Genomic DNA, 12,122 nt, shown 5'->3' with positions numbered 1-12,122 from the left:
ATTTCAGAACGCCTAACTAAGCAGAATGCACTGGATTCTCTCTGCCAATTTAGAACCCAGCCAGAAACTAGCTTGTCTTAGTCAAGCCAAAAATGAAACTGGGAGGGGGGAGAACTGGGGAGACAATAAGAGGATTAGCTATGACACATGGTTTGGGAACTGACCTTTGACCAAACATCTTATAAATAACGCCAGCACAGCTTTCCCTGTGTGCGCAGACATACCAGGCCCTCAGAGAGAGGGAAATCAGAGCCAGCCAAGAGGGAAAAAGCAGAGACAAGGGAATGGCATCACGAGGGATGAAGATGTAGAGGAGGGAAGGGGCAGGAAGGAGGAAGAAAAGGAGGAACGAGGACCAGTTGCTTTGAACACAGAAGAGCGTCGGTTCGCTGTCAGTCTCGCTCTCCCTCTGAGCCCTGCAGAATGGATATAATATTCGGCAGGAATAAGAATGAACAGCTGGAGCCTGTGAGGGCCAAAGTGAGAGGTGAGCATTTTGCGTAAGTGATTGGCTCTACCTATGTGCTTAGATGGACACTTTTTTTGATTATGGAAATAGTACTGATTGTAAATTATTTTTGAAAAATCTGGGAAACAGTGCAGATGGGGGAAATGACCCATAATCCAGACACATTCTCTGTGAAAATCCAGGAGTGCTTTTATGCATTAGTACTCACAGTTGCCAAGGAGAGAGTCGTTTTCACTATTTACGGGAGAAAACGTTGGAGATGCCCCAATTGGCATGTATGCAATTAAATCAATCTGCAAAATACTGCCTATTCCAAGTGTGTGATATGTTTGTGCAAATGTATGCATCTAAATTAATTTCAAAATGGTGAGAGAAGCATGTAAAGCTCCCACTCACACCTATGCACACATGCTGGGCATTGCAGAGTCTGATGTGATTTTCTTTCAGGTACACACAGGTGTGAGCACCTGCAGAGCTGATAAAACAGACCCAGAGTGGGACCCTCTTTAAGAACAATCTTTTAGAGAGCTTTGTGTCTGTTTTCTTCTTCTTCTTCTTCTTCTTCTTCTTTTTTTTTTTTTTTTTTTGATGGCCAGCACACGATCAAACCCTGGATGGACCTTGGTGTTATCAGCATCAACTCTAACCAACTGAGCTAACCAGCCAGCTCTTTCATCTGTTATTTCTTGTGCTTTCTCTTCCTTTTTGGGTTACCACTTTCCTGCTACCATCTTGTCTAGACTCTACAAGGCAGTTACTGGTTCTGAACTCTCAGGTCCCTAGAGTGGCTAATGGGTAGCTCAGGCACACAGGCATTTTCATTTTTGAGTAGGTGGGCTGGATATTTTTCACAAGGAGAGGACAACTGTGAGTGCTCTTTGTGAGGAAGGTCAGATGGAGATTTTCAACTGAAGAATTGCCTTGAGAGTCTTTTGAAAGAAAAAAAATGGCTTGTATGTGCATTACAAAGATAATATACAATCTATAGCTATATATATAGCTGTGTATATTAAACTATGCATAAAATTTGGAAGTGCAAATGAGAACATAGGAGGAAATTAAATTCAGCTATATTTCCATCTCTTAAGCACTATTAATATTTGCATCTATTTCCTTTAAGTTTTTGAAAGATAGATAGATGACTATATATATAAATATTTTTTTCATGGGGAGTGATTGCTAATGGATGTAGGATTTCTGTTGGGGGCAATGGAATTAGATAGAGGAAATAGTTGCACAACATTGTGAACATTGCAAAAACTCCTGAACTCTACACTTTAAAATGATGACCCTGTACCACCCAGCTGCCAAAAAAGAGTAAGTAAATAAATAAAATGATAAGCTTTATGTTATACGAATTTTATCTCAAAATTGCAAAAAAAAAGAAAAGAAATTAAAATTCCATTCCCTGTTGTAACTGTCAAAGTGCCCATTTTTCTAACACTGAATCTGATCCCTTAGCATGGTCATGTTAGTCCTTGTCACTTGGCCCGTGCTTAACTCTCCAGCCTCATTTCTCACAATTTCCTTGCTTGAAAATTACAGTCCAGTCTTACTAAATAGCTTGCACATTTCCTGGTCTTTATCTCTTGGTGTGGGTTCCTCCAGAGGCAAGAATTCAGGTGTAAGTAGTTTATTTGGGATGAGATGCCCAGAAACACCAGGAAGGGTGAGGAAAAAGAGACAAGGAAGGAAGCCAATAAAAGGGGCATTGTCCAGCCATAATTGATCACTGGAGGCCATTGGAGCTGATTCCTCTGAACATAGTGTAAAACATGCCTTTATGATCTCAACTGAGGCAGGGGAGTGGTGGTATTTGTCCCCCAACTTTCCATCCACCATTGGATGAGAGCTGCTTCCAGGGGCATTATCTCTCTAAGGGGCTTCCAGCTTGCCCAGTGCATGGGCGAAGCATCGTCTCTTCCACAGTCAAAACAAAGCCCTCAGGCAGAGAGCTGCAGGTATTTGCAGACAGCAGCCTTCAGGCATAGATGAATGCCAAGGAATGCCATAGCATCTTCTCCAGTACCCTGTCTCTAGGACAGCGCTATTCTACAGAAATATAATGCATGCCACCACCTACTTAAAAATTTTCTAGTAGACACATTCAAGAAAGTAAAAAGGAACAGGCAAAATTAACTTTAATAGTACATTTTATTTAACAAAATATATCAAAGGTATCAATTCAACATAAAATCAATGAAAAAAATTGCTTATGAGATATTTAACATTTTTCATATGAAGTCTTTGAAATCAGGTGTGTCTTTTATCCTTACATCACATCTCAATTCAGACCAGCCACATTTCAAGTGCTCAATCGCTACATGGGGCTGGCGGCTACTGTATTGGACAGCATAGCTCTAGAATGTTCTTTTCTTATGGCTTTCTGAGGCAAACACCTACTCTCCAAGACTCAGCCAGGTTGGCTCCTCCAGGAAGCTGTCTGCACCCTCCTGCTCTTACTCCACCCTGGGATGATGTCCTATTCCCCGCAGCTCCCTTTGCTGAGTCTGTAGCACGGCCTTCTCCACAATGTATTTTGACTGTCTGTTTGTTCATCTGTCTCAGTGAACGGTGGGCAACTTGAGGACAGGGATGATGTCTATTCATCTTAGTCTCCTCAGTACTAGCAAAATGCCAGGCATATTATACACTTCTGGAAATGCCTGTGGAATGAATGAGAAGATGCAATGGGTGGTATTTGGATAATATATATGATCTCACTTCCTTTCCATGGTCATTTCTTCGAGCTTTTGGGTTTGGAAGTGAAAACTGGAAACTAAACATTCTTTCCTTTAACAGGCAAGATTCCAACATGGCTGCAGGGAATCCTGCTGCGCAACGGGCCTGGGATGCACACAGTGGGGGAGACCAGATACAACCACTGGTTTGACGGCCTGGCCTTGCTCCACAGCTTCAGCATTCGAGATGGTGAGAGCCCTGTATGAATACATGGCTATGATGCTTTGGCTACTGTAACAAATGATTACAAATCTAGTGGCTTAAAAAACCACACAGTTATTTTCTTACCTCTGGAAGTCAGAAGTCTAAAATGGGTTTCACTGGGCTAAAATCAAGGTGTTGGCAGGACTGCATTCCTTCTGGAGCCTCTAGAGGAGAATTCATTTCCTTGCCTTTTCTAGCTTCTAGAAGCTGCCTGCATTCCTCAGCTTGTGGCTCCATCTCTGTCTTCAAAGCCAGCAGCATAGCATCTTGCAATCTCTCTCTCTTTCTCTCTCTCTCTGCTTTCATCCTTATATTCTCTGACTCTGACCCTTCTGCCTCCCTCTTATAACGACCCTTGTGATTACAATGAGTCCACCCAGATAATCCAGAATAGTCTCATCTCAAACTCCTTAATCACACCTATAAAATCTCTTTTGCTATGTCAAGTAACACATTCACAAATCCTGGGGATTAGGATGTAGACGTCCTGGGGGCTGGGGCAGCATTACTTAACCCACCACAAGCACAAACCTTCTTGGAAAGGTGGCCAAGGTTTGTTTTCAGAGAGTTCATCTTGCAAAATAATACGCATTCCCAGTAAGGGAGCTAAGACCAGGTAGAAGATTATAGGCTTTGGAATCAGACATGCATAAAATCAAAATAGGAAACACATAGAGCTGAGAAGAACAAGCTGAATACATTGGTCACCAGGCAAGGGAGAGCATGTCACTCAAGCAATGAGTTGAATGGTCTCCCTGAGTAGAAATGGAAATGGCTGGATATAGAGCAGAAAGGAAGAAGTATCCCAAATAAGGCAAAATTCTAAATTCAGGTGTCTGGCTCGAGCGAACTCTTCACTATTGGCAGTGGTCAGTTGGCCAGTCTCCAACACAGGGTCGAAGGCCACAGAGTGCAGGAACTCTGATCAAATTGTGTCTTCACCACCTAGCACAGGGCCTGGCTTGGAGGGGCACTTGGAAACTCTTGATGGAGCTGAGATGGTATGATGAGATAGCCATTGTTTTGGTAGATGGATATGATATTTCCCCTACACAACTCTTCAAACCCACTGCAAGGAGGTTTTGCTGGCCCCTCTAAGTATTTCGTGCCTATCCACAACTCAGCCCTCACAACAGCTCCTGAGGAAGGAACCACTATTATTATCTCAGTTTTACAGATGACAGCCCACAGCCCAGCAAAGAAGTGGTAGAGATCAGATGTAAACCCAAAGCTCTCTAAAATCAAAATCCCACGTCCTAACCACTGTGCAATTCTACTGTTCCCTTCTCCCACTAGCTACTGTTCTTCCCTGTTTCTCCAGCCCAGTCCTTTCAGGGCTGCCAGATCACCAATGTTGGTGTGGCACAGCTTGGCCTCATCTCTCCTCTCCTCTAGAACTCTCAGTGGCTCCCCATTGTCTGACAGCGGAAATAGAAACCAAAAATGCTAAGTTCTATACCTGATTCCGTAGAGTGCACCCACAGGGAAATCAGAGTCTCTGATGTGCAGATGACACAAAGCCAGTGTTTCTCACGAGGTTGTTTGTGGACCTCCTGCATTGGAATCCCCTAGGATGCTCATGAAAGCTTTGAATCCTGAGACCCATCCAGGGATCATAATCCCAAGGGGTAGGGACAGAGGCTTGGTGTTTCTAACATGTTTCCCAGGTGATCCGACCCCCCTGAGGCTTGAGAATCCCCCCACAGTGGACCTTCAGCCAGGCTGCTCAGGTCCACCCGAGGCTGAGTTAATCAGAAATGCCATGGGTGGGGCACAGTCTTCTGTAATTTTTTTAAAAGAGCCAAGGTGATTCCAGTGCACAGCCAGCTCAGAGAACTTCCGCATAATGCCAAACTAATATTAAAAGACTTTGGAGCAAGAAAGCGAAAGGCAGGAAAATGGCTTGTGGACTTCACCAGAGGCCAGTAGAAGTTTATGCTTTAAAAAAAAAAAAAAAACTATTTGAATAAAAGAGGCACAGTGGAGAAGGGGAAGCTGGGTGAAAAGTATACAAGAACACTCCTTTCTATAAGTCTAAAATTATTTCAAAATAAAGAGTTTTTATAAAGCAGGCATAGAGATGAGTGATTCCAAGTCTCCCTTGGAAATGAAATTCAATCATTTTCTAATAAGAGGCAAAGTCATTGTCTCACCAAGATTTGAAGATTGGAAAGTGCGCTTTTATATATACATCAGTATAGATAGATAGATATGGATATGGATATGGATATGGATATGGATATAGATATAGATATAGATATAGATATAGATATAGATATAGATACATGCCATCCTCACCCCACCAAAATAGAAGAGCCCAGGAAGGAGCGTGTCCGTTCACCCATGTCTCTTCAGAAGAAATGTGGCTAACTGGGCTCTCCCAAAAGCAGGGTGGTGGGACTGTGGGTGGCTCCTCCCTTAATCTGAGCCTCAGAGTTCAGTTTTAGCCTTGAGCAATTCCAGAGACCCCTTTTCCTGTGGTCCCTAGGTGCTCCATGCTTTGGGACTGGATGTTTATAGGAAATGGGCAGCCTGGACAACTGGGCAGGATATTTACATTTCAAGTGAACAGAATTCAGCATTTCAGGCTAAGCACCCGGGTGGCCCAAAGCACCCTAGCTGATGCCATGTGGGTGGTGACCTCCATCTAGAAAGAGGGACCAGTGAAAGAAGGGCTGATTCAAGGGGAGACCAAGGTGGCCCTAAAGCAGGTCTCCACTTCTGTGCAGCACATGGGTGAGGACCAGTGTGTGGCCTCGCTGACCCCCAGGTGAGTTTTCCCACCTGCAGGATGTTGTCGGACAATCTAGAATTTCAGCAGCTTTCATTTATCAAGTTCACTCTGTGCCAGTGGGCCAAACACCTTGCCTCATCTCATCTCATTTAAAACTGCCCACCCTAAGAGGGAGGACTGTGTGATCTCTAACAACCAGTTGAGGAAACTGAGGTTCAGTGAGATTAAGAGACTTGCCCAAGATCACCCAGCTTGCATGCAGATGAACCCAGAGCCAAAGCCTTGACCACTCTGTCTACAACATCTCAATACTGTATGTAGCTTTTATTGAGCACCTACTATGTGCTCAGTGCTTTACAAGGCTTAAATGTCACACAACTCTGTAAGGAACGTATCATGGTCCTTATGTCACAGTGGAGGGGACTGAGGCTGGACTCTGAGCAAGGGCAAGTGCATGCCTACTACATGATAGAGCAAGGATTCATAGCCATGTGGAGACCTAAACCTCCTTAGAGGTAGGGACTTTGACTGGTCTGCTGGCTTATTATGTCCCCACTTCCTGGCCCTTCAGGGTGTTTAAGGCCTATTGGTTGAAAGCATGAAATCAGGGCCTGGTCAACCCCAAAGCCCAGGCTCCTAACCAGTCCTCCATATTTTTTTTTTTTTTACTGGTAAGGGGATTGCAACCCTTGGCTTGGTGTCGTCTGCACCACGCTCAGTCAGTGAGCCCACTGGCCATCCCTATATAGGATCCAAACCCATGGCTTCGGTGCTACCAGTGCCACACTCTCCCGAGTGAGCCATGGGGCCAGCCCAAGTCCTCCATATTTCTTCCTGCTGCTCCAGGAATAAATCTCCCTCTACAGAATATCTCAGGGATGACTTATTCCCACAGTAGCCACCCATGAAAAGATGGTTGAGAGGAGATGATTACCTGCCCCTTAAGGACACACAAACACCTGAAGACTGGAGAAGGAACTAGGGGGTCTTTACTGGTCTCCTTCAGTCTTATTATGATTAGTGTTACTATTATTGCCATTAGCTCCACTTAAGTGCACAGGTGGGAGTCACTGCCACTGAAAAGAACACTCAAATCCTTGGGAGATGGACATGAAAACACAACCCTGAGGGTAAAATTAATCAATGATGTTAGAAGTCAGCATAGTGGTTACGCTGGAGGGGAAGAGGTTAGTGACAGGACACATAACACGAGGGTGGCTGATGTCCTGTTTCTTTTTTTCTTTTTCTTTTCTAAGTAATAGACTTTATTTTTATAGCAGTTTTATGTTTGTAGAAAAGTTGAGAAGAAAGTAAATAGTTCCCCTACCCGCCTCCCCTCACATGCACTGTTTCTTCTATTATTAACATGTTACATTAGTGTGGTACATTTGTTACAATTATGATCCAATACTGGTCTATTATTATTAACTTAATTTTACATTAGGGTTCCCTCTTTATGTTGTACAGTTCTGTGGGTTTTGCCAAATGCATAATGTCATGTATCCACTGTTGCAGGACCATACAGAATAGTTTTGCTGCCTTAAAAATCCTCTGTGCTCCATCTATTCATCCCTGACTCGTCCCCTGAAACCCTGGCAGCCACTGATTTTTTTTTTCCCATTACCTCAAACATTTATCATTAATTTGTGTTAGTAACATTCAAACTCCTCTCTTTAAACTAACTGAAAGAATACAGTAAGTTGTTGCTAATGATAGTCACCTGCTGTGCTACCAAACACTGGATATTATTCCTCCTGTCTAGCTGTACTTTTGTTTGTTAACCAACCTCTCACTAGCCCCCGTCCCTCATGCCTGTTTCTTGATCTGGATGTAGTTACCTGAGTATGTTCAGTTTGTGAAATATCATCAAGCTGTGCAGTTATGATAGCAAATCTCTATAGGTATGTTTTTAAGAGCAAGGGTCAGACAGAATAGTCAAACTGATCGTTATTGCTATGTTAGGATCTTGGTTAAGAGAGCCAGCTATACATATGCGTTGACAGCCTTTGAATCCAGATTATCACTTGCTAGCTGTGTGGCTTAAGGTAAGATACTTAACCTCTCTGTACCTCCATTTTATTAGCTAAGAAGTCTGCAGGGCTGTGAGTACTTCTGTACTTCATTTGGTAAGAAATTTGAAACCTTTAAGCATTGCTTAGATTTTGTTTTATTTTGCTGTTAATTAGCAAATGGCATTTTGTTGATTTTTTTTTTTTTTTAGAGAATACATTTTTAGTGGGAGTTTTCTACTTGCTTCCAGTGTTGTGAGAATTAATTAAGATAATACACATAAAGTGCCCAACACAGTGTTTAGCACACCCATGCTCAATAAATGTTAGGGCAAGAATTTCTTGGGAATGTGTTATCTCCTCTAAGCCTATCATTGTGATGTCAACATATGATGAGCATTTCTGTGATCAACTTTTTGTTTACTGGAATGAAACATCAGTATGTCCAAGCCCTACTTTTCCGCATTTTGTAACTGTACCAGCACTGGAAACACAAATTATACCACAAAAAAGGAATGTGTTCTCTAGGGGGGGGAAATTCAACATAATTTTATTTGCTAATTAACAGAAAAATAAAATAAAATGCCACCCCTTTCCCAACCCCACCCCAAGGTTTCAAACTGCCACCAAAGTTCAAAGGCCTCAGGCACTCACAGCCATGCAGACCCAGTAGGTCCCCTCATTCCAACACATTCCCCAACCTCATTTCATTCCTGCTGCTCCCAAGTCCCTACTCCTGTCCCAGCCCAACGTGACTCAGCTCCTGTGGGAAGTGGTTGGCATTTTCCCACCTCCAGGCCTTTGCTTACAGACTTCCTGGGGAGGGTGAACTGGAAAGCGCTGCCCTCCCTCTGCCAACCCCTGCCTTCCCAGTATACTGCAGTTGAATTCTATTCATCTTTCAAGGCCTATTTCAAGTACCACCTCCTCCATGAAGCCCTTCTGATTCATTCCAGCTGGGAAGGATCTTCCTGCACCCTCCCATCCCCAGGAGAAACCTGTGAATGGACTTTGCAAATGTGATTAAGAATTTTGAGATGAGGAGATTATCCTGGATTATCTAGGTGGGCTCAGTGTAGTAATCACAAGAGTCCTTCTAAGAGGCAGGAGGGCCAGCCTCAGAGAAGGAGATAAGGTGATGGAAGAAGAGGCCACAGTGATGCAGCCATGAGCCAAGGAGCACAGGAAGCTTTTTAAAAATTAATTTATGAAGCCCCAGCTGTGCCCTTCGGATGAAGTTGCTTGGAGGCGGCAGGGGAGAAGAGGGCCTCGGTGGCCCCCAGGTCAGCAAGACGACTAATAGGGTTCCCATGGACCCACATAGGAGCAAGGAGCCACAACAACTGAAAAGATGGAGCCACTTAGAGGCCACTGAGTCATCACAAGGGACTGTTGCACAGCCTGTCCTGTGGGAAGCATTTGCAGCACAAGTGGTAGGGGAGATGGGCCCACCAGGGGAATGCTGGGGCACAGAAAGGACAGCTGATCTGCATCCCAATCAGTGTAGGACCACTCAGAGGAGACTGGTCAGGAATACAGAACTGCAGGGGGTGCAGTTTGATGAAAAGACTCAGGCCCAGATCAGGGTTGTGTAGTAACTCAACTTGTGTAGTACTTCCAGGGAGCCAGAAATACCTATAAAGTCAACCATTATAACCTGTGCTGCACAAAAAGCCTTCCTTAGGGAATTAGCAGCAAAGCAGCAAATTTAGCTAAACCACAGAGCTCAAGTACTGGTCCCAACAGGAAGTTCCTCCACTTTAGAAGTAAGCAAAGGACAAAAAATCAGTTCTAGCTCAGACACACTGCCAGCACCACGGGCCTGCCTGGGGACCAAGGCATGAAGAAGGGGACCGGACCCCCTCCCACAACCAGGCACATTGCGCCAGTGCCTCAGGGCCCACCTGGGTACCCAAGGCATGGAAAAGGGGACTGGACCTCCCCCACAACAGGCACACTGCCAGTGCCAAGGAGCATGCCAAAAACATCACCTCCACATAGGTGGCCCACCACAGCCACCACAATAACCATGGCTGCTGCAAAAGTGGCTAGATGCTACAACCACCACACAGATGGTCCGCCAACCACTGGAGTGCATCGACACAGGAGAGTCACCAGCAGAGATAAAGAAAAGAAGAGGATGTCTCTCTCCACAAAGACCATTCCAGAGTGACAGAAGAAGCATCCATTCTACGATAATACTGGGGGACCTGATCACACCTCTCAGCATTGGACAGATCATCTAGGCAACAAATCAAAAGAGTAACCATTATTCTTTCAGAAGAAGAGAAAACATCTAGGGTAATTAGAGGGGGGAGGGAAGAGGGAGAGTGGGATGGGGAGAGATTGGACAAGGAGCATAAAGAATAATTACAATTTGTAACAATATGTATGCTAGTAATATTGATTTGATCAACATATCTCAATGTTGAACCCCCAAAATATGTATAATCAATTTTGATTCAATAAAAATAAAAAATAAAAAAATTAATTTTTTAATTAAAACATGATTGTACATATTTGTGGGGTACAGAATTGACTATCAGTATTTGTGTACAATATGTGATGATCAAATCAGGATAGTTGGCATATTTGTTGTTACAAAACATTCTCATTCTATGTGTCCATTACCAATTTTTCTCTAACCCCCTCCCCTTCCCCCCCAATAATCACAGTTCTGTTCTCTACTTCTGAAAGTTCAATGTATTATTGTATTTGGTCTTTCTTTTTCTATCTCTTTCTTTCTTTCTTTCTTTCTTTCTTTCACTCATTAGTTCTTAGCTCTCACTTATGAGAGAGGACATGTGGTATTTCTCTTTCTGTGCCTGGCTTATTTCACTTAACATAATTTTCTCCAAGTTCATCCATGTTGCTGTGAATGGCAGAATTTCATTCTTTTTTATGGCTGAGTAGTATTCCATTGTATGTATATACCACATTTTCCTTATCCAGTCTGCCATCAATGAACTTTTAGGTTAGTTCTATATCTTGTCTACTGTAAATAGAGCTGCAATGAACATGGGAGTGCAGGTATCCCTTCAACATGATGATTTCCATTCCTTTGGGTATATACCCAGTTGTGGGATTGCTTGATCGTATGGAAGTTCTATGGGTAGTTGTTCGAGGAACCTCAGTACTGTTTTGCATAAAGGTTGTTCTAATTGACAGTCCCACCAACAGTGTAGGAGGGTGACCCTTTCTCAATATCCTCATCAGCATTTGTTATTCTCTGTCTTTTTGATAATATCCAGTCTGGGGTGAAGTGATATCTCAACATGATTTCGATTTGCATTTCCCTGATGATTAGTGATGTTGAGCATTTTTTCATGTACCTATTGGCAATTTGCATGTGTTCCTTTGAGAAATGTCTATTCAGTTCCTTTGCCCATTTTTTAATTGGATTATTTGGTTTTTTTACTGTTAAGTTGTTTTAGTTGCTTGTATATTCTTGATATTAATCTCTTGTCAGATGCATAGATTGCAGATATTTTCTCCCATTCCGCAGGTTGTCTTTTCACTCTGTTGATTGTTTCCTTTGCTGTGCTAAAGCTTTTTAGCTTGATATAATCCTATTTGTTTAATTTTTCTTTTGTTGCCTATGTTTGGGGGACGTTATTCATAAAGTTTTTGCCCTGTCCTACTTCCCGAAGTGTTTCCTCTATGTTTTCTTCTAGGAGTTTATAGTTTCAGGTCTTATATTTAAGTCTTTAATCCATTTTGAGTTGATTTTGGTATGTGGTGAGAGTTGCAGGTCTGATTTTATTCTTCTACATATGGTTGTCCAGTTTTCCGAGCACTATTTATTGAAGAGGCTGTCCTTTCCTCAATGTATGTTCTTCATGTCTTTGTCAAAGACCAGTTGGCTATAAATACATGGATCAATATTTGGGTTCTCTATTCTGTTCCATTGGTCCTTGTGTCTGTTTTTATGCTAGTACCATGCTGTTTTTGTTACTATAGCTTT

The 12,122-nt window shown here is 43.0% G+C and overlaps 1 protein-coding gene across 1 annotated transcript in view; it reads left to right on the top strand.

Moving 5' to 3' along the window:
- The first annotated feature begins 259 nt into the window (after window positions 1-259).
- BCO1 (beta-carotene oxygenase 1) overlaps window positions 260-12,122 on the top strand; it is a 37,451-nt gene continuing 25,588 nt past the window's right edge. Inside the window, exons 1-2 of the mRNA XM_063110785.1 lie at window positions 260-487; window positions 3,272-3,400. Of these exons, the coding sequence (XP_062966855.1) occupies window positions 424-487; window positions 3,272-3,400 (193 nt within the window). The 5' untranslated portion in view covers window positions 260-423. The remainder of the gene's footprint in view (window positions 488-3,271; window positions 3,401-12,122) is intronic.

This window comes from Cynocephalus volans, chromosome 10 (assembly GCF_027409185.1).
Source record: "Cynocephalus volans isolate mCynVol1 chromosome 10, mCynVol1.pri, whole genome shotgun sequence".
NCBI lineage: Eukaryota > Metazoa > Chordata > Mammalia > Dermoptera > Cynocephalidae > Cynocephalus > Cynocephalus volans.
The sequence above is the reverse complement of the archived record's forward strand: the minus strand, read 5'-3'. Positions and strand labels throughout refer to the sequence as shown.